Source organism: Leuresthes tenuis, unplaced genomic scaffold (genome assembly GCF_036924035.1).
Source record: "Leuresthes tenuis unplaced genomic scaffold, fLeuTen1.0.hap1 SCAF_6, whole genome shotgun sequence".
Taxonomy (NCBI): Eukaryota; Metazoa; Chordata; class Actinopteri; order Atheriniformes; family Atherinopsidae; genus Leuresthes; species Leuresthes tenuis.
In genome coordinates this window covers 34,337,588-34,359,858 of record NW_027325360.1, presented here as the reverse complement: position 1 = coordinate 34,359,858, position 22,271 = coordinate 34,337,588, and the positions used below count along the sequence as shown (strand labels likewise).

Here is a 22,271-nt window from a genome sequence, read left to right as displayed (position 1 = left end):
CAGATGAGGAAACTCAGAAAACAGTCGCAATCGTCAGGCTAATAGCTCACACACAATCTCAGGGTCTCCGGGTAGAGGAAGGGATTAAGCTGAACCTGGCTGCGGGCTGAGGGGGGATGTGAGCCCTCAGACTCATACAGTTCAGTTCTTTATCAGCATGGACTGAAAGATTCAGGGCCGATGAGCTTCAGGGAATGAGCTGCAACAGAGCTTGTAAGTGAGTGTAGTTGGGCTGATTAGGTTGGAGTGGCTGGCAGGTGAGTGGAAAATAACTGAGGCAGAGGGATAAGAGGGGAGACACGAAGGATGAACTGTGACAATTGGACTGAGGGTGAAAACTAGAAGATGAGCTGACAGAGATCCCCAGAAACTGATAGAACTCAGCCCAGAATTTGGCTGTGAATTATGTATCTGTCGGATACAATGTCTTGTGGAATGCCATGCAGCCGGAAAATATGGGAGACAAGCAGGTCTGCAGTTTCCTTGGCAGAGGGGAGTTTTTGCAAGGGAAGAAAATGAACCATCTTACAAAAACGTTCAACAATGGTGAGTATGGTGGTACAGTCATTAGAAGGGGGAAGACCAGAGACAAAATCAAGTAATATGTGGGACCAAGGGCAAGGTGGAACAGCAAGAGGTCTAAGGAGGCCAGCTGGAGCTTAAATTGGGCACAGACCAGACAGGCGTTTACAAACTCCTTGATGTCACATGCTAAAGTCGGCCACCAGAAACGTTGCTGAACCACAAACCAGGTGCGGGCTAGAAAAAGGCACACAGATGGATCTTATTGTCACTCTTGGCACATTGAGAAAGCACCACACCCACTAAATTGATGTTCTTTTATCCAGTAAGGTGAGTATGGGGTAGAGGTCAATTTGTTCTTGACCTGCTGGAAAGCTTCTTTGCCATCAGGAGACCAGATGAATTTCCCTTTGCTAGAGGTAAGGTGATGTAAGGGACTGGCTATGGAGCTATAGTGTCTGATGAATTGTTGATAGAAGTTAGCAAAACCAAGGAAGCGTTGCAGGGCCTTACAGTTTTCATGTTCCGGCCAATCTCTAACTGCCTCCACTGTAGAGGAATCCAATGAGAACTGATTTACGGACAGGATAAAGCCTAGAAAAGAGATTGTGTGGACATGAAACTGGCATTTCTCTGCTTTAACATATACATGATTCCGAAGAAGAGGTTGCAGAACCGCTCGCTCATGTTCCACATGTCTGATCTCAGTCTCAGAGAAAATTAAGATGTTGTCTAAGTAGATGAATGCAAAACTTGTTCAACAAATCTACTAACACATCAATAACTAGGATCTGAAACACAGTGGGGGTTATTTGTCAACCCAAAAGGTATGTTTAGGTATCATAATGTCCTTTAGGGGTTTTAAAAGCAGATCAAGCTGTATGAAGATGGTGGCCCTCTGGAGAAGCTCAAATGCAGAAGCGATGAAAGAAAGTTGGTATTGATTCTTGGTGGTAATGTGATTAAGACCTCTGAAATCAATACAAGGGCACAATCCTTCATCTTTCTTTCCTATAAAAAAGAGAGGATAAGTCCAGCAGCTAAAGCCTTGTCCAGGTATTTTTGCACAGCTTCTCGTTCAGGAGTGAAGAGTGAGTACAGACGCCCGCAAGGCGGAGTTGTTCCTGGAAGCAGGTTGATAAGGTCTGTGTGGAGGTTAAGGGATGGGTTTAGTCTGATTGAATACCTCCTTAAATGTAGTTTATACTTCTCCATCATTTCGAGTCGAGCTACGGCGTTGGTACGCTGTCAACGTGGAACCCCATGGTGTAACCTGACGTGCACCTCCAAAATATTCTAACTATACGTTGCGTTGATGCTGACCGCAAGGGCGGTTATTGGTCTGCTCAGAATGTAATTTCCACCAGTTGCCTTTTCCGGTCTTAATGGCTGTACACAGAACAGCCGTCAAATAAGCCGTCAAGAAGCTCGTCAAATCGCCCCGTTGACATTCGAAAGTATTGAAAGTGCATTTGTTCATCCAGGTCCCTCAGTGGGTGAACCAGTGTTGTAAATTCACCCGTTCCCAGCCTCAACCGGTTTAGTGGTCGTACAGACCACCTCCGCAAAGGTCTCTGTCACCAGCGCTTCAACATTTGCAATATAAGCATTTGTTCTTCAAAATTGATGAGCTCCAACTGTAAATAGAGCTGCTCTACTTCAGTTGCCATTGTTTACTGTTGTTAACTGTGACTGGAAGAAAAAGCAAGGCTTCGGCTATAACCCCTGAAACCACACAAACACACAGCAACACACCCCTAGCGGCATGGTGAATTGCAGAGCAACACGTTCCCTCGGCGCAGAACTTTGAATGCTCAATGACGGCGTCTCGTCTATGCCGTCGACGTGATGGAGAAGCATAAACTAGGCTTTAAGGTCCAGGTAGATCTCCGGAACATTGGACTGATCCGTGAATTCCTCCACCCTCTCGTTAAAACTCAGACCTGAAGAAGAAGGAGTGGCCCTTAGACAGGAATTCAGACAAGAGGTTCCCCATCTAATGATTTTATCTGTGAGCCAGTCAATATAAGGATTATTCTTCTTCAGACATGTAGCTCCTAGAACCCAGGGTAACTGTGGGGACTTGATGATGTGAGACTGGATCTCCTCATGATGATTATCTAAGGAAACATGAATAGGATAAGTTTGTGTAGAGAAAGAATGAATGACATGATTATCAAGGGCTTTAACCTGCACTGGTTGTTCTAAGGGTTGTTACTGAAGGTTTAAAGACAGCAAGATGTTCATCAATAAACTCCGAATCAGCCCTGGCATCAATGAAGGTGGAGGCAAGAAGAATCTGATCTGGAAGATGGACTTGGTTGTTCGTGAAGGGATGGGATGGGGGAACGGTGACAGGGAACGGCTCAGCAGTGCCCTCCGACTGACTGCTGAGTCTTTGCATCTGCTGGGCATGTAGAGACTCTGTGGCCTGCATCACCACAGTATAGACTAAGGTTGTTCCTGAATTGACAAGAGCGTTCCTCTGGGGTCAGATGAGTATGATCGATCTCCATGGGTTCTGGGACTAGAACGAGGTGGTAGAAAGTAAACATACTGGCATGCAGAAACAGATCTGAGAGGTTGAGGTTGTACCTGACTTTGTTTAAACATACGTCTGTCAATCTGAATGGCTAGGTTAATCAAACCATTTAATCTCTCCGGAAGCTCCCGAGCAACCAGCTCATCCTTTACTCTTTCCAACAGCCTTTTTTAGAAAGATTGTATGTTGAGCCGATTCATTCCAATCGCATTCCGCTGCCAATGTGCGAAACTCTATGGAATATTGAGCTACAGAACTGTTCCCCTGAGATATATTAGCAAAGACTGTAGTTTCAATATCAGGCTGGGTCAAATGTGCGGATTATTTCTTCTGAGAAACTTGCTGCACAGATAGCAGATTGACGTGACCATTCTGAGTTATCTCACTGACATGCTAGACCAGACAAAAGAGAGATGACATGTCACTTTAGCCTCCTCCATGGGAAAAGCAGATGGTGGCAGATGGAATTGTAGCTCACACAGAGTCAAAAAAGGTTTACAACTAGCAGGATCCCCTGAGTAGCGTCCGGGTGGCATCATCTGCGGTTCTGTATTGTGGTTATTAACTTGTGTTTCCCTGTTCCAACAGATATCCGTTGAATGGCGTTATGGTGTTTTTTCCCCCCTCTTTTCCCTCTTCTCTGTCTTCTCAAACCCCAGCTGGTCGAGGCGGATGGCCACCCTTCCTGAGTCTGGTTCTGCCAGAGGTTTCTTCCTGTTAAAAGGGAGTCGTTCCTTTCCACAGTCGCCACAGGCACGCTCAGGACGGGAGATTGGACTGAAGACAAGTTTCGGTGCAATCTGTTGGTTTCCTTAGCTAGGATATTATTTTTTGAATTGGCTCTATATGAATTAATTGGATTATGATTACAATGAATTGAATTCCAATTGGCTTGAATTGGACTATATTACTTAAGTGCCTTGAGATGACAATTGTTGTAATCTGGCGCTATATAAATAAAATTGAATTGAAATTGAATTTAATTGAATTGTAGGATCTGAATATGAGTGGTTTACTGGGGGATTGGATGGTGGTGGTGTAGCTGCCGATCTTAGCTCAGACAGTTGTTGTGTTAACTCGTGTAACATGGTGGACATGTCTTTTAGTGTTTCATCATAAGAAAAAAAAATGCTCCACTCAAACCTTTCAGTCTGCCTCACTGGCTGAGTTCATACTAGTGGCCAGATTGTACTGTGACAGTTGAGTATGAAGGCCAGTAGCACAGAAGTAGTTCTGTCAAAATTGATCAAAAATTAGGTTTGAATATTCCTTCTAAAAAGAACCCACATGTATTTGAATATCTGTATTTGCGCATTATTTCAATGACACGTATACGCATCTGGGGGCTTTCAATCAGCCAGACAGCAAGGCAATGACAACATTACATCAATAACAGGACAAACTAATACAACGAGACATAACTACTTGTATAGGTAGTTTATTTAAGTTTAAACATATTTGACAGCATATTACCTATACAAAAATAAGTAAATGAACTAATGGCCAAGACCGCAGACCGCTTCCTCACTTTCTTTGTGCCTGCAGTTGAGTTGGGCTCTGAACTTTCTGCCATCTTCATTTAAGTCAACTTTGCCAGACAGTGCGGCTCCTGTGACCTGGACCTGACCCCGTCATGCAGTGCGACCACTTGCAAAGCAGATAGCCGCACAATAGCTGCGTGGATGTGTTTTCCCACAAATTCGAATATTAATTTTAACCTCCGAATGTCTGTTTTTAAAACCTATTCAGATTTAGAATATTCTTTGACTGCCCTACACAGAAGTAAAGGGTAATGGATTTAATAGAATTCGAAGGGAAGAGATGAGTTCAGGAACTATTGAGCAGGATCCAACCGTGATCAACAGGAATAACAATGACTTGGTGAGATGGATAATCCCAGTCTAAACAGAGAGTTGGATTAGTCAGAATTCAAACCAGGTCAGAGTTTGATCAAAAGGTAGATAACTCATGTGGGAATGTGTCAGAAAAGTTTGCTTATTATCATTATATAAAAGTCACAGCCAAAGAGGCCATTTCATATCAAAACTTCACAAGGAGAAGTTGGGAGACAAAGGGAACTGTGTTTTAAGAAGGAATGTTGTCTCCCCACTGATCGTTATCTTTATAGCTCCCCAAATAAGGAGATGCCTCCAAACTCAGGAGATATACCAGACCTGGGCACATAGAGGATTGTATGTATGTGTGTGTGTGTCACCAAAAATAAAAGAGCAAGGGAGGCAACCACTCATTGGAGAACTCTTGTGAATCTGCAGAGATAAGGTTCGTGTGTTGTTCTCCCCTTGCAAGTAAAATACTGAGGCCTCTGAGGGATTTCTTGGTTTCATGCCCTTGTCTGTGAGTTAATTGTTCTAACAGAATGAAAGATGGGTAACCAGATGGATGATTCAAAAACATCCAGACTAGGTCGAGATGCTGCAGCAGGGGTTGGAGAGGAAGGAAGCCGAAGGTGATTTGTCCAAACTGTAATCAGCTTACAGGGCAGATATGTGGATCCTGGCTTTAATGAATGAGAACAGGTTATGGCAGGGGATATATAGAGGAAGATGGGGTGCTCCAAATCTTATTTCCTTCAGAAAGAATCAGGGCAGAAAGTCAGGTGAGACAAATGCATAGATCCAAATGATAGCCATCAGAGGACTCACAATACCCCGGGAGTGAAAAAGAACAGGTTCAGGTCCAGGATCCAAACAAGGTTAATCCACTGAACATCCAAGGGTAAACAGCCGAAGAATCCAAAAAAAAAAACTTAAAAAATCCAGAGATCCAAGAAAGGTAATAGTTGAGGGGTCAGGCTTTCATGAACTCACAGACAAGGGGAATCCAAGAGCAGGGATCAGGGTCAGGTTCAGAACAGGAACAATAAAGTGAAATCGGGAATCATGTACAGAATGCTTGAGAGTTGTTTAGTGCTGTTTGTTTGTCTTAAGGTTTTTTTAGGTTTTCCGTATTTGTTTCTCTTGTGATTATTGATTTATTAAATCTGGGTAGTCTTACCTTGATAGACCTTAGTGTATTAAGTCTGGGTAGTCATTAGCAGCAGATGGTAAGCTACAGAGAAGTGTGTAAGACTACAACTATGCATCCTGGTCTCAACCCTGGGTTGTCATATTTTTGGATGACTAATAAATTTGTCCATTTTTCTAGAAATGAGAGCTGCCCCTTCGAAAGTGGGATGGATGCCATCTCTCCTAATCAGACCAGGTTTTCCCCAGAAAGATTTCCAATTATCTATGTAGTCCACGTTGTTTGCTGGACACCATCTAGACAACCAGTGGTTGAAGGATGACATGTAGCTAAACATGGCATCACTAGTCAGAGTTTGCAGGTGTTCAAAGTAAACTATGGAGTCCCACATTGTTTTGGTAAAATTACACACTGATGCAACATTAATTTTAGTGGCCTCCGATTTATGTAACTAGGTTTAATTACCACGGGCGTGAATAACTATTTATTTCTATTTTTGCTTACCGTTAGCCCGCAGTTTTAAATGGGATTCTACATCGCCTGCTCTGGCCCCTGGAATACATTTGACTATGGTCGCTGGTATTCCTTATGCCACATTTCTGACTATGGAGCTGCCAATTACCAGGGTATTAGCTATGCAAGGTCAGCCACCTAGCATACTGGCTAGCACACCTAGCACACTGGCTTGCTATCAGGTGGTTTTCAACGGTGCAGAGTCGAGATTCCAATTCGGAACCATGCTTCCAAACTACAACAAAGACTACATGTATCATTGTTGCTAAAAGAGGCAGATGAGTAATTAAGCATCTGATACATGGAACAAGAGAAGGCAGGAGTTGGAGGGAGAGGGCTGGTAGCTATGCTAAGCTAAAGAACCAGATACACCGCAAGAAAAGTGAAAACATGTCAAACAGCTAGATTGAGTTTACTGCTCTGCACAGGTAATCTCTTTCTAAGCCTCACTGGTAATCATATATATATATATATATATATATATATAAATAAACAGAACCAAATACATGTGTAGGTAATCATTTTCATACATTTATGTCACTTTACACCAAACCATGGCCAGCTTTCCTATGTTGTGCAAATTTTTCAAAAGCTTTTTTTCCTGTATTCAGACGAATTATACTGGTCACTTTTCTATTAACTATATGTAATCATCAATTAGACATATGGAAATGTGGACTGTATCAAACACTGTAATTTAATTCAACTGTGGAACAGTGCATTTGAAAATATAAGAAGTCAATATATTCAATAAGATCAATCCATAAGAACTCAACTCAAAACTCACCTGTTCAAACTGGCATACTCTCTATAACTGGATGCTGTGCACTTCACTTGTTTTTAGGTTGATGTTCCGTTTTAATGTTGTTTCTATCTTTCATGCTTTCAGTTTTTATTTTTAGTTTAGTTTAGTTAGTATTAATAATACTAATACAAATAAAAATGTATTTGTATTACTAATATTTTAGAAAGTGTTTGCTTGTTTGCACATCCAGAGGTTAGAAAATGTATCTTTTCTTGGAGCCATGTTCACCCAATGGATGTACATCAACATTAATTTGATTCTGCTCTGTTTAGATTCTCTTTCTTTTTCTCCTCCACTTTGCACCAGATATGATAGAGAGAGCCATCATAAACACATTTGTGGGTCATGATGTGGTGGAGCCTGGTAACTACGTTCAGATGTTCCCGTATCCATGTTACACCAGAGACGAGTAAGAACAGTACTTTCTATTTAAAAAATGACACCTACTATTCTTAACATCATCTATTTTTTGGAGATGTTATCAGGTTACGATGAAAAGGAAGTCAGAGAATTCATGCATTTTAAATTAAATTTGGTAAAACATGTGGGTGTATGGTGTTTACTTGATACCTTTTGTTGTTTTCCTTTCAGTTTTCTGTTTGTGATTGAGCACATGATGCCTCTGTGCATGGTGATATCCTGGGTTTACTCAGTAGCCATGATGATTCAGCACATTGTGGCTGAGAAGGAGCACCGGCTCAAAGAGGTAAGACTCTGTGCTTGTGTTAATTGCCACTAATGTTTATAATGTGAGGCTGAGTACAATTCTTCCCCCATAACCTCAGCTACTTTGTTCTGTATAATGACTATTTTTACAAGACTTTTTGTTTCCATCAACAAACTATGTGCACCCACAAAGCATCAACGGACAATTTTCTAGAGATTTATTTATTTTATTTTTTTTTTATAGATAGATAAATGCTTAATTCCATATACACCCAACCCAGCTGTCATCGGGCGAGAGGCTGGGTGCACTCAGAGATGCAGTGTCAAATTATACCCTCAGAATATAGTACACTGGTGAACAGCATGCAATGCCAGGCTTCTCACAAACAATATGAAAGCGATAACAGATGTTTTCAGTGAAACGCAATGGCAACATTAGACTCAAATATTGTACAAAATTGGGAAAAATAATTTGTTAAAAAATGTAATAGATGTGATGATTTGACAAAGATTTGGTGATATGTATTTGGTAATTAGCAGAAATGGGATGATTTGTTTACAGTTCTCAACTCCTGGCTGGGGCCTTCCTGTGTGGAGTTTGCATGTTCTCCCCGTGTATGCGTGGGTTCTTTTCGGGTTCTTCCTTCCACCGTCCAAAAGCATCTATGTTAGGTTAATTGGTGTCTGTAAAATTGTCCTTTTGAGTGAGTGTGAGTGTGTGTGTGGTTGTTTGTCTCGTTTATTTGTTTAAAGTTCTGAGTGCCATCTTCGTTGGTTGGGTGTTCTGGGGCAGCAGGCTGAGGGCAGCAGATGCCAATGAGATCATCAGAAAGGCTGGCTCCGTCTTGGGGGTCCAGCTGGCTCCGTCCTGGGGGTCCAGCTGGACTCTTTGTTGGTGGAGTCTGAGAGGAGGATGTTGTGTAAACTGCATAGCATCCTGCAAAACAACACTCACCCTCTCCACCAGGTGCTTACCTCTGACAGAAGCACCTTCAGCAACAGACTCATTCCACCCCTTTGTAGGATTGAACGCCAGAGGAAATCCTTTCTGCCTGTGGCCATCAGACTGTTTAATTCATCTACCTCAGGTCTAGGGAGGGTCGGCGACCTGAGGCCAAATGCTAAATGTCACTTTACCGAATGCCACTTTCTCCTAATCACTTGTTTGTACATACTGTTTCTTTTTTTTTATTGAGGCTGATAATTTGCACACTGCACATATTGTACCCAGTTACTTAAGTTATTTTATGTTTGCTTTATTTTATTCTATTTTCCTTTATTTTATTTTATTTAGTACTTTCCCCCTGTTGTTCCATAAATGCTGCACAGCAATTTCCCTCAGGATAAATAAAGCTTCTTGAATCTTCTAAGTTCCACAGCCTCCGTTCCAGCCAGTACACAGATTTTGAAACATATTCCTATGCAACATACCTCCGACTGAAAAAGAATCATTGGCCGTTGTGTCTATACCAGTGTTTCTCAATTCCAGTCCTCATGACCCACTGCCCTGCACGTTTTCGATGTTTCCCTCTGTCACCCCACCTGATTCAAATGAATGGCTCCTTATCAAGCCACTGCAGAGTTTGATGACGAGTGAGTAAGATAATAGAGTGGCTGGTTTGCTGGGACTGATGGGGGATGTTGAGTCCAGCACCTTGTCTTTCAATGTACGACAGTAAAACTTGTTCAGTTTACATAAAACTGTAGTACATAACAATATACTAATGATATCAAAGCAATTTTGTTGCTAATATTTGACATATCCAGGACTCTAGTTACCACCAAAGCCCCATCTGTATAATATTTATTTTTTAGAAAATGTTGTTTCTTGTGGGGCTGCACAGTGGTGTGGTGGTTAGAACCGTCACCTCACAGCGAGAGGGTTCCGGGTTCCTGGGGCCTTTGCATGTTCTCCCCGTATATGCGTGGGTTCTCTCCGGGTGGGTTCTCTCTAAATTGTCTGTAGGAGTGAGTGTGAGCGTGCATGGTTTGTCTCTATGTGGCCCTGTGATGGCGACCTGTCCCCCGCCTTTTGCCCAATGACTGCTGGGATAGGCTCCAGCCCACCCGCTACCCGACCGATGGATTGACTGTATAGAAAATGGATGGATGTTTTTTGTGTTTGTTAGTAAATTATTAAATAAAATAACTGTCATTTAAAGGGTTAGAATCCTAAGAATTACTGAAAGTTAGGCATTTGAGCAGGACAGGAGTTGTTTAAAGGATTTATAGTGATAAAACATTGATGTGTGATGTATGTATACGTAAGATATCCACTACTAGGATCTATCACAGATGTGTATCCGGAGGGTATCCTATACTAGGATTTTCACGGTTAACACGGTCACTGCTGACAGTAACTTAATGTTACAAATATATTGCGCTCCAAAGACATGCATGTTAGGTTGATATGTGATTCAAAATGCTGCAGGCATAGTGCTAATGGTTGTTTGGCTCTGTGTGCAGATCAAGAGTGTAACCCACCTCAAAGTCAATGCCAGCAGTGCTACTAGTAGTCTTGATCAAAAATCAATCTTTTGATTGCTTATTTGTACAAATCTGAACTCTTTTAGGCATGATTTGTATAAGTTGTTGGCCATTAAATTAGAAACAAAACATCAGCTTTTTATATATGTTAATTGGTGAAAAAAAATCTGCTTGAATAAATGGTCTTAGTTACATTATGAGACTTTTTCTAAGATTCTCCATAACATGCTTATTTTTTATGGTTTTGAGGAATACCAGATGAACAAAAACATCACAAATGAACCACAACAGCCTTCAATCACCCAGTTAATAGACATCCAGCCTGAAAAGTACAGCATGACTCATCTACCACAGAAAGCTATAACCAATGCACTACTTTCTGATTTTATCATTGATTGCAACTTGCCCGTCTATCACGGAAAACAAGAGTTTGATACTTCCTGATAGTAATGGACAATAAGTACAGCCCAGTGTGTTGTAGGACATGAACATCAAAAGTCGAGAACCTTGGTGCAGAGAGGCAATCAAAATAAATAATTCAGTCACTGTGAACATTTGTTCAGACAGAAAAATGAGGGGATTCCTTGGTGTCACTGTACACCATTTTGAGAAAGATGCAGAGCAGATAAAGTTAAAGTTGCATCTCTTGGCCTGTGACTGCTTCAAAGGTTCACACACAGCTGAAATAATCTGTGAGCATTTTGAGGTCATATGTGATCAGTACAACATTAAAGATAAATTGGACTATATTATCAGTGACAATACCGCCAACATGCGCAAAGCATTCACTGTGTACTTTTCCACTGAACAATGAGATGAAGTTCATGATGAGGATCATCTTGATGACCCAGAGCTCTGGCATGACTTAACCCTGGAAGATCAGCAAATAGTAGATGCTGCAATGTCAAGAAAACAGCGCAATGTTTTGCACATACTCTCCACCTGGTGGTGGGTGATGGTTTAAAAGAAAGTCACATCTCCTTCCCTTTCTAAGTTATCAAATCTCTGCTCACTCCTGCACTCAAGCACGACATTTAAAGATGTTTATGCATTTAGCAGACGCTTTTGTCCAAAGCGACTTACAAATGAAGATATAACAAGCTATATAAAAAGCTAACAATAAACTACATAGAAGGAACCCACGAGTCCGACTCTGTCAGAGGTGACAGAGTAGAGATAGGGTGCAGGCATAGAGGGAAGTACAGAAAGATAAAGAGAGATAAAGAAGAGCTGGGTTTTCAAGAGCTTCTTGAAGATAGACAGGGCGCTGGTAGACATCCTGAAACCATTTGGAGAGGCAACCAATCTGACACAGAGGGGAGAAGATGATCACAATCAGTTTCGTGGTTCCCTCAGTATTGTTCCTGAATCACCATCTTGGGAGGCTGAAGCCTCAAGTGCGCTTCCTGAACAACCTGGTCAGAGGTCTCCAGGAGTCTCTGACCAAAAGATTTCTTGGAATCTTTAGCAATGGGAAAATTGCCAGGGCACAAAGACGTCAAGAGTCACTGCCCCTTTTTCAGAATCAGTCTACCTGAAAAGCTTTGTCTTGGATCCAGCTTTTTCCTTAAAGTGGATGGAGCACCATGTTCTAGTCAGTCATAAAGTCAAAGAGGAGGTGGCTCAACAAGTGAAAGGTGAATATGAAGTTTAAAGTTTAAAGTGTTTTTGTAATTTGTTCTAGATGCTACAATACCTTTTCACTTTAACAACTGTATCACAGTAATGAGCTTTTTGTTTGTGTTTTTTTTTCCAGAACTGATCATCCGAGATGCTGCAGATTTTGAGCAACATGTATCTCCAGTTGATGAGAGAGAGCAACAGGAACTTGGCCAAGAGTAAGGGTTATTTGCTACATACTGTAAGAGGCAAGAAGGATGTTGCATCCTCTCCATCTTTACAGCTAAGTCACTATGCTGACATATCCGAAGGACAGAATACCCTCTTGTTTTGGGCAATGAACACTCTTTCTTCGCTTTTACGAGTGGCTATCAGGGTCTTAGCAGTGCCTGCCTCCAGTGCTCCAGTGGCATCATACTGTGGACGCAACATGCACAAACGACTGATAGACTTTTGTCTAACTTAATCTTTTGCAAATGTAATACCATATAAGGATTTAAAGTAACGTGGAGCCTCTGTAACACCTACCCAGACAGATGATCTCTCTGTAATAAGGAGTACTGTAAACCAGGAAAAACATTTTACTGGTTTTAGGATATTGTCTTAAAACAATACCCAAGTATTGTGTTTTTATTTATTGTTTAACAGTTTGCTCATTTTGGTTTTAGTAACTGTTAATGACTGTGATGTTCATTCACTCTTGAATTTGTAAGTGTTCAAATAAAGTACAAATTTCAGAAAAAAACTATTATTTGTGTAAACTTAATATTTCAATATTCATTTAGAAAAAATTGTATTTAATGAAGAGCGCATGATGACTTGGCTGTGACTTGAAACTCAGTCTTGACTTGTGACTTGACTTGGGACTTGCTAATAGTCAGTGGGGATACATGATGAGATTAACTCGATTATAGCTATAGTTGGGTTATGCTCCTTATCTGAGCAAGGGTAATTATCCTTGGATATATGGCAGTGACTGAATCGAATCACTGGCACAAAGCATGAAATACTGCAGTACGATAGGTGGCGCTGTACCCATTTCAACTATCGCCAATAGAGCCACTTCCTGTTGACGTCTTCACCACCAACAACAATGAACTCAGGTATTCAAGAAAGGTGGCGAACGAAGAGCAAGATGGAGCTGCGTCCCTCTACATTTTGTTTGTGATGAGCTGGTTATGGCACAAACGCGATGCACAACGGCGCATTCTCCATCGTGTTGTTTATTTCTTTCTGACGGCGGCGACAACAACCGTAATATCGTCTCTTTTGACTTCCAGGCGACGATCCAGGGAAAATATCTCGAACAACGCTCAAGCCAATCCATCACGTGCTTCTGTCGTCTACATGCACATTTAGTGTACGTTTGGATCGAGTTATCTCAGGGTCTTAATCCGATTGCGAATAACTCGATCGGATTTGTAGCCAGATTAAGGTGTCTACATGAATAACTCATAATAACTCAGTCTTATTGTAATTTAGCCATTCATCCGATCTGATGGCACTCATGTAACCCCACTGACTAACTTGGGACTTGACTTTATACTTGAGTAGAGAGACTTGAGACTTACTTGTGACTTGCCAAAATATTACTTGGTCCCACCTCTGGTAGTGGGTAGTACAAATGGGACATGATTTGAAGATTTTGATTTGATCATTTAGAAATTAAATAGATTAAAATTGACTGAAATAAAATGTTGCATGTTGAAACATATGGCCCTCTATGGTAAATCAATTTGAATAATTATTATAAGGAATCATACAGTAGATCAGACAATGTATTCAAATATATGAATATCAGATGTTATTATTATTATCATTAAAGGTTAACCGTACAACTTTGTTTTTCAGGAATCAAACAAGTAGCCCTTCATATTGCTCAGTATCCTTGAAGTAGCTCTCAGCTTTGAAAAAATTGCTTACCTCTGCTGTAGCATATGATATGTATTCAGAACTGATAAAGCAATTAGTATGTGTGACGGAGTGACCCCGTCCCTCATTTCCCAGGACCTGATCTGTAGTCTGCAGGCTATTAGGGGTGCACACCTACTAGTCTGTGGGTTTGGGGTTGGATCAGTATGGAGACTGGGACATCACTGGCACTGATGGGTGCTAATCTAAAATCTGTTATGTTGGTGGTTGTGTATGAGTATTTTTGTGTATTGGGGGAATCTATGTCGGCTGCAGGTGATAAGGAGCACCTGTTACCCGGAGGTTGATGATTATGGGGGAGGAGTTTAATTAAGAGAGGGACCCCTTTAAATGGAGAAAAGACGGGTGGAGAAGGGAGCGAAAAATGGCTGGGAATGATGTAAAAGCTGGAGCTGATGTGGGCTTGATTGGTAAAAAAGATATGTACAGACTGTAGTAATTTGGGGACTGAACACACATGTGGGGAGCAAAGGGGGCACAATAAATAGCTCCACCAAGAAACCAGCAAGGAAAAGTCTGTGAGTTATTCCGGTGACGCATCTCCCGGTCACCGGGAGGTGGAGTGGCGACAGCAAACACCTGGGCCCGTGATGAAGAGGGCGATCACCATTCGCACCTCATAACAGTATGGCTCAGAGATTAGTTAATATGTAACTGGGAGTTAAAAGTTGACCTGGGGAAGCAACTTAAATTCCCAGAAACTGTCGCCACTGAAACACTGCGGCCCGACATTTAAGATTCAAGATTCAAGATGTTTATTTGTCATATACACAATAACAGACACAGTGGTTATTACTGGGTAATGAAAAGCTTACTTTGCGACTTCCCAACCAAAATATATATATATCGAATATAAAATATAAAGTGCAAAATATGCAACAAAAGATCAGTCAAATGTCGTGCAAAAATTGCAAATATTGCAGGTAGATAGGTTATTGTCCAAAAGTGGGGTTATGGTCCATGATTCAGGAGCCTGATGGCCTGAGGATAAAAACTGTTTGTTAATCTGGTAGTCCTTGCTTTCACATTCCTGTAGCGTCTGCCAGATGGTAGGAGTGTGAACAGTTTGTGTTGTGGATGGGTGGGGTCCATGAGAATTTTTTGTGCCCTTTTAGTGACCCAGGTGTTGTAGGTGTCCTGTAGTGGGGGGAAGGCAGCTCCTCAGAACTGTGTCATTCTAATGATACGCTGGAGAGCCTTTCTGTCCTGGTTTGTGCAGTTCCCACACCACACTGTGATGGACTTTGTCAGGACGCTCTCCACTATGTATCTGTAGAAGTTGCTGAGGAGTTTGGTGGACAGTCCAAATTTCCTCTGCTTCTTCAAGAAGAAGAGTCTCTGTTGAGCCTTCTTCACGATCTGCTGTGTGCTGTGTGTCCAGGTGAAATCCTCACTGGTGTGAGTGCCGAGGAATTTAAAGGTTTTGACCCTCTCCACCTGTGTCCCGTTGATGTGTAGCAAGGCGTGCTGGTCTCTCCTCCTTGGGTCGATAGTCATCTCATTGGTCTTTTTAGTGGTCTCCCAATGACAGTAGTGTCGTCAGCAAACTTGATGATGGAGGTGTTGCTCTGGGAGGGGATGCGGTCGTAGGTGGAGAGGGTGTACAGGAGTGAACTGACCCTTGGGGGGTCCCTGTGCTCACTGTCCTGAAGCTGGATGTCCTACCAACTCTAACAGCCTGGGGTCTGTTCGTGAGAAAATGCAGGACCCAGAAGCAGAGGGAGGATGTCAGTCCAAGGGTGGAGAGCTTTTCAATCAGTCTACTGGGGATGACGGTGTTGAATACAGAACTGTAGTTCACAAACAGCATTCAAACATAGGTGTCTCTGTGTTCAAGGTGTGACAGGGCTGTAAGGATGGCTGCATTGAACGGTTTTGATGATATGCAAATTGAAGGGGGTCTATTGTGTCTGGGATGTCCTCTTTGATGTGTGACTGACTGTCCTCTCAAAACACTCAAAGCAATTATACAATAGTCATTCAGGCATGTTATATTGTTTTTCTTTGGGAGGGGCACTATGATTAGTGGTCTTGAAGCATGTGGGAACAGACGACATGGAGAGGGACAGGTTGAAAATGTCTGTGAAGCACAGATGTCGAGGATCTTGTCTGGGCTTGCTGCTTTTCAGGGGTTAGTCCTACTAAAGACCTTGCTCACCTCAATTAAGGTCACATGGGTGAAGGGCTCTGTGCTGCCTCTGCTGTTAGAATCCTTCTGCTTTGGTTGGTGTTGAGGGTGTCGAAGTGGGCATAGAACTCATTCAGCTCATCTGGTGATGCGTTGTGGTTGTCTATGACCCTGCTGTTCCTCTGCTGGAAACTGAATGTGTTGCAGGCCCTGCCACATGCATTGGGAGTCTGAGGTGTTGTAGTATTCCTCCAGCTTCAGTCTGTACTGCCTATTGGCTTCCCTGATGGATCTGCATAGGTCATATCTGGCCTTTTTGTATCCATCTGCGTCACCAGAGACAAATGCAGTGGAGCGCACATGGAGTGTACTTCCCTGTTTATCCAAGGTTTTTCATTTGGATATATTTTGCAGCACTTGGTGGGGACAATGTCATCAATGCACTTGCTGATGTAGCACTGTAATGCTGTAGCAATGGTTGAAATCCCCGGCCACAACAGACACGGCATCTGGGTGTGTGGTCTTGTGTTTCCCGATGATGTTGTGTAGTAGTCCTAGCGCTATATCCGGTCGACCCACGGCGGGATGTAAACAGCCAGCATAAACACAGCACTCAACTCCCTCGGTAGATAGAATGGTCTACACTTCACCATCAGCACTTCCATGTCTGCACAACAGTGTTTTTCAGCCACTTGTACATCCGTACACCATCTGTTGTTAATGCAAACACATACACCGCCACCTTTGTTTTTACCGGAAGCAGATGTGCGGTCTCTGTGGTGCACAGAGTGGCTCTGTAGTTGAATGGCCGAGTCTGATAGGCTTGCAGTAGTCCAGGTTTCTGTAAAACTCAGAGCACAAAACTCTCTGATCTCACATTGAGATGTTATCCTAGTTCTCAGCCCATCCATCTCGTTTTCGAGAGAGCAAACGTTAGCTAGCAGAAGGCTATATAGCGGTGGTCTTGTAGCTCTAGCCTTTAGCCTAGCATGTAGCCCGACTTTGTTACTGCGCATCTGTCTTCGATCGTTAGCCGTTTCGCCTACTCGAGCCTGTTGCAGCCTGCCGTTTGATGTCGACGTGACTCTAGTTGGTGTCGACGTGAAGAAGAAAGCTACAGTCCAGCAGGACTGGACTGAGCCTGTGAAGAATTTTGCCAATGTCCAGAAGTATGTCTTTGTTGTAGGTGATCCTCGTGTGCAAGCACTGAGCATTTGTCATGATGAAAAGTTCTAAAATAAGAAATAAAAATGGTCTGTGTCTGGTACACGTCGCAAACAAGTCTGCCATGGGGGTGCCGTGATCGAAACAATGCTACTCATGTCAGAGACCTCTAAGCAGATCACTCTCCTAAAACTCCCTGTATCGAGGACTGTATCGAGGAGGCCAATGAGAGGAAGAGGGCAAAATACGCTGAGCTAGTGGAGGAGTGCCAGAACAATGGGTGGTGAGCGCGGTGTGAGCCCATTGTGTAATCCTTTGATTAATTTAATTTCATTGTCTTAAATTGTAATCAGTTTTTTAAATTTTTTTTATGGTTTGGAAGCTGTGCTTTTGACTAGATTGTTCTCGAATTTTTGATACTTTTCAACATCTGTTATGATGAATTGTTATGCCAACAAAAGAGTCGTTTATTAGCAGGACCAGCTAATTGAGGATTCCTAATGTCAGCTAAAACCTGAAATAAGACACCAAATCCTAGATAGTGTGAAGAGGAAATGCTGTGGATGTAAAAAAGGTGGAAAAGGACAGACCAGGGGCCTCATGTACAAAGACTTGCGTGAATTTCCTACTGAAACATGGCGTACGCTCAAACCAAAATGCCCTCCAACGTACAAAAATATCCGGATGTATCAATGTGTGCGCACGCATGAATCCAAGCACATTTCTTTTGTACATCCCAATCAACGTGGAATTGAGCGCACATGTCAGAGTACCCGACTCCTCCCTGTCCACGCCCCTACTTGAATATGCAAATCACATTTAAATGAGCCCTGCACCTGCGATTCCCCTCTCTGCAGGATCAGAAAATAAAGAATAAAGAATGCGTAAAACGGAAAAAAGAATAACTTAACGGAAAGTGAGATGGAGGTGCTACTTTCTGAAGTGGAGGCCCGCAAAAATGTGCTCTTTGGCACGCTGTCCTACGATATAAGCAGCAAACGTAAGAGGAGTGGGTGGGAGAGCGTGAGCGAGGCCTTTAATGCTGAGGAGTTGAACAGAGAGGCGACACAACTATGGGTGACACTGCTCTCCCAAGGGTGGTGGGAGCACATGTGGGTGACTCTGATTACCCCCAAGGTAAATACCTACATTTGTGTAACTCACAACATACGTGTTCATACAGTAATCTAGAGCAGAAGTGCACCGGCGAAAAGGTGAGACTCATTGAGACATTTCACAAGCACAAGGTTATTAACATGTGCACACAGAGATGATCAGGGGCTTGTTAGAAAGATCTTAAGCTGTTGTTCAACCAGCAAAAAAACAGCAAGTTACTAACTTTAACCACCAACTATGATGCTGTGAAGACGGGATAGAAATTTTCTGCGCACATGCTCAATGCACGTCACGGGGAATAATCTTAGGACAATTACACGAATAAAGTTACTCACCAAGAAGCCCACCGTCGCGCACAGTGCCAGCTTGTAGTCTGTTCCCAACAATGCTGTTACTCAGAATGTATGAGTCATGCGTTGAACCAGGCCACCTCGCCACAATGTTAGTTAAGTGCATTTGCGCATCACAAATGATCTGTACTTTGATGGAATGGAATTCCTTGTTGACATACACAAATTAATCCTGTGATGGCGCTTTTATAGCAATGTGTGTGCAGTCGATAGCTCCGATTGCATTAGGAAAACCGGCTGTCGCTGCAAATTGTGCTTTCATGTTGGCCTGTTCAGCTGCCTTGTGGGAATTTGATATACCTGGCTGAGATGCGGATAATCCCGTCCCACACGGCTGGCATGGCTCGGCTCAGGGTCGACTGGCACAGTCCCGATCGGTCGGCCAGCTCCCTTTGAAATGCCCCGGTTGCCAGGAACCCCAACGTGGTCATCACCTGTATGGGAACAGGCAGCACATGGCTCCTCGCTGTGTTGCGCTCCAACGCCGGCCGCAGCTCTGCGCATAGCTCCAGGAGGATTGCCCTCGGGAACCTAAAACGGCTGATGAGCCACTTCTTCTCATGTTCCAACAAATCATGCCTGTCTCTAAATACACGCTCTCTCCTTATTGCACCAATTGCTATGTCTTCCAACACCGCTAAAGCAGCCATTGTTTTTAATAGTATGCATTGCACCACTTTGCACATACTTTTATATTCACTCTAACTGTAATTGCAGACACATGGGTGTGTTAATTGTTTATAAGTGATAATTGTTCATGTGTCTCAGATGTGCACATCGCTCATTCTGAGGACAAATTGTGTTTACATTTATTGATTATAGCAGTTTCCCAACATCACCTGTAAGTGTCGCCAAAGAAACAACCGCTGTAGAAAAGTGCGTACGACAGCCCTGAAATTTGCGTGAGGCACCGTACATTTCCACAGTCATTTCGCTCTTGATACATCTGATCGTTGACGTGAAAAAGTGTGTTCGCCACTTTTTTGTACCCTTTGTACATGAGGCCCCAGACCTTCCCTTCATAATGATAGTTATGTATTACATCACTTGCAAACAAAATGATGTGCTCAGGAGCTCAGAGAAAGAATATGGAGACTGCAGTATTATGTGTCTTACATGGCTGCAGGAGCATATTCTAGAGGAGCATATTCCTGAATCAAATGTGTCTCTCAACAGTTTTAAGACAATTCTAGCTGACATGGACATTAGGAGCAGTGGCAAAAGCTAAGGTGGAGTGCTTGTTAACAGCAGATGGTGTAATTCTAGACATGTACTGTGAAGGAGAGGACCTGTGCCCTGGTCATTAAACTACTAGCTATAAGTTTACATCCTTATAAAATAAACAATATGGACACGCTTTGATCAAACTTATTGTAATAGGTGACCTTTGACCTCCCTAAATTAAACTCATTTTGACAGGTCACCTTTGAACTCGAAGAGAATGTTAGGAGTGGGGAGGGAAGGGGTGTGTTCATGTGCTGTGTTTGATCAAGAGGTTGTGAGAAATGCATCCGATGAAGGTGTGGAAATAATAGAACAGATCCTTTTAGAATAGTAAAAGTTCATTTTTAGGAAAGAAGCTGTCAACATTTGACTATTGTAGGGGTATGGCTTTGGGTTAAGAAAAATCATTCTTTGTTTTCTAAAACTTTTATTCACTCTGGACAAGTTGACAGGTGTGTAGAAACCTATTTAGAAGTATCCCACCTGAAGTAGGCTGACAAATCTGTCTGGTTTAGTATTTGATCTCAGAAGTTGTCACTCAGGTTTAACACATAGTAAACTGTATGCAATCCTGAAAACTCAGTTGCTTGATTTTTTTTATTTTCTATATTGTTTTTATTATAATCTCTAATAAGTGAGTTCACCTGTTATTATGGTAGGGGTTTATATATCACCTGCAGACACAGTCTGTGACATCCTAAGCTCAGTCATTATCAGGCTACAAACAGGAGATTTCAATCAACACTCCCTCTCAGCTCCACTGCAAACCTTTCAACAGTTCATTAACTGCTCCACCAGAGAAAATTAAAAGTTGGACTTATTTTATGTTCATGTAAAAGATGCATACAGCTTCTCTTCCTCACTTCCACAGGGAACATCAGACCACAATCTGGTTCTCCTCACCTCCAACAATACACCTATTGTTATGCGACAAGCTGTAAAATATAAAATTCTCAGGAGTCTGAAGATCAACTGTTGGGCTGCTTTGAATCCACAGACTGGAATGCACTCTGTGAGCCACATGGAGATTAAATCAGTGCAATTACTGAGTGTATTCCAGATTACATTAACACCTGTATGAAGAATATCATTCCCATAAGGATAATAAGGTGCTTCCCCAATCACAAACATTGGATCACCATATTAAAGCATTTTAAGGAATGTTAAAAAGAGTTGAAAAAGAGTTGAGGGCAAGGAAGTGAACAAAAAAAAACTGATAAGAAAGCTCCAGCAAAACAACATGAGAGAAATGTAGTCAGTGATGACAAATATCACAGGGGATCAGACTGATGGAAGCCTGGACAGAACCAATGAGCTGCACATATACTACAAATAGGTTGAGTTTGGATCAACACTCAGGAATGCTCCTCCTCTGCCTCCAGCAACACAGACCTCACTCACACCCTATCTGTACCCACAACCTCTCTGTTGCACCTCCATAATTTCAACGTCTACCTCAGTCATGGATCTTAACCCAGCTTCACCAACATGTCTCCCCCCAATACGACACACCCCTATGCCTCACCCTCAAACCTGTGTCTCCAGTAGTCAAGTGAAGAGGGAGCTGGAGAGACTAAACCAGTACAAGGCTGCAGGTTTAGAAGTTAGCCTTATGGTCCAGAAGAGTGGTGCAAAACTTGGCTTTGCGGGATTTTACAGCACCTTTTCAACCTTAGCCTGAGTCAGGCGAACATTCTAGTGCTGTTACAGACATCCTGTCTTGCTGTAATGCCTACCATATCATGAAAGTCTTGGAGAAACTATTATTGGCTAATAAGTTAATGCAGCTAGTGAAAACCTTTAAGGACCCACTACAGTTTACGTTGGTGTTTAAGATGCCATCATCTACCTGCTTTTGTCAGCCTACTCTCATCAGAACAAAGCAGGCAGCACGTTTCAGGCAAGAAAATACCAGTGGATGCAGAAGGACCAGGTCCAAACACTGTCTCTTACCTAGATGAAGATGTGGAGGTAGTTGAGATTTACTTGGACAGCAGACTGGACTGGGAATGCAACTTGAGGCTGTCTACAAGAAAGGACATAACCGACTATTCAAGCTAAGGTTCTTCAGTGTCGGCATCAAGATATCTTATACAAGTCTTTGATGGAAAGTCCAATCTGCTTTGCAGCCAGTTGGAGCAGCAGCATCAAAGCAAGTGACTCAAAGAAACTGATCGAATGAATGTAGAAGGCTGGCTCTGTGCTGGAGACCACTCT

The 22,271-nt window shown here is 42.5% G+C and overlaps 1 protein-coding gene across 1 annotated transcript in view; it reads left to right on the top strand.

Annotated features, from left to right (window-relative positions):
• abca2 (ATP-binding cassette, sub-family A (ABC1), member 2) overlaps positions 1-22,271 on the top strand; it is a 357,455-nt gene that overhangs the window by 188,452 nt on the left and 146,732 nt on the right. The window contains exons 13-14 of the mRNA XM_072388588.1: positions 7,674-7,776; positions 7,959-8,073. Of these exons, the coding sequence (XP_072244689.1) occupies positions 7,674-7,776; positions 7,959-8,073 (218 nt within the window). The remainder of the gene's footprint in view (positions 1-7,673; positions 7,777-7,958; positions 8,074-22,271) is intronic.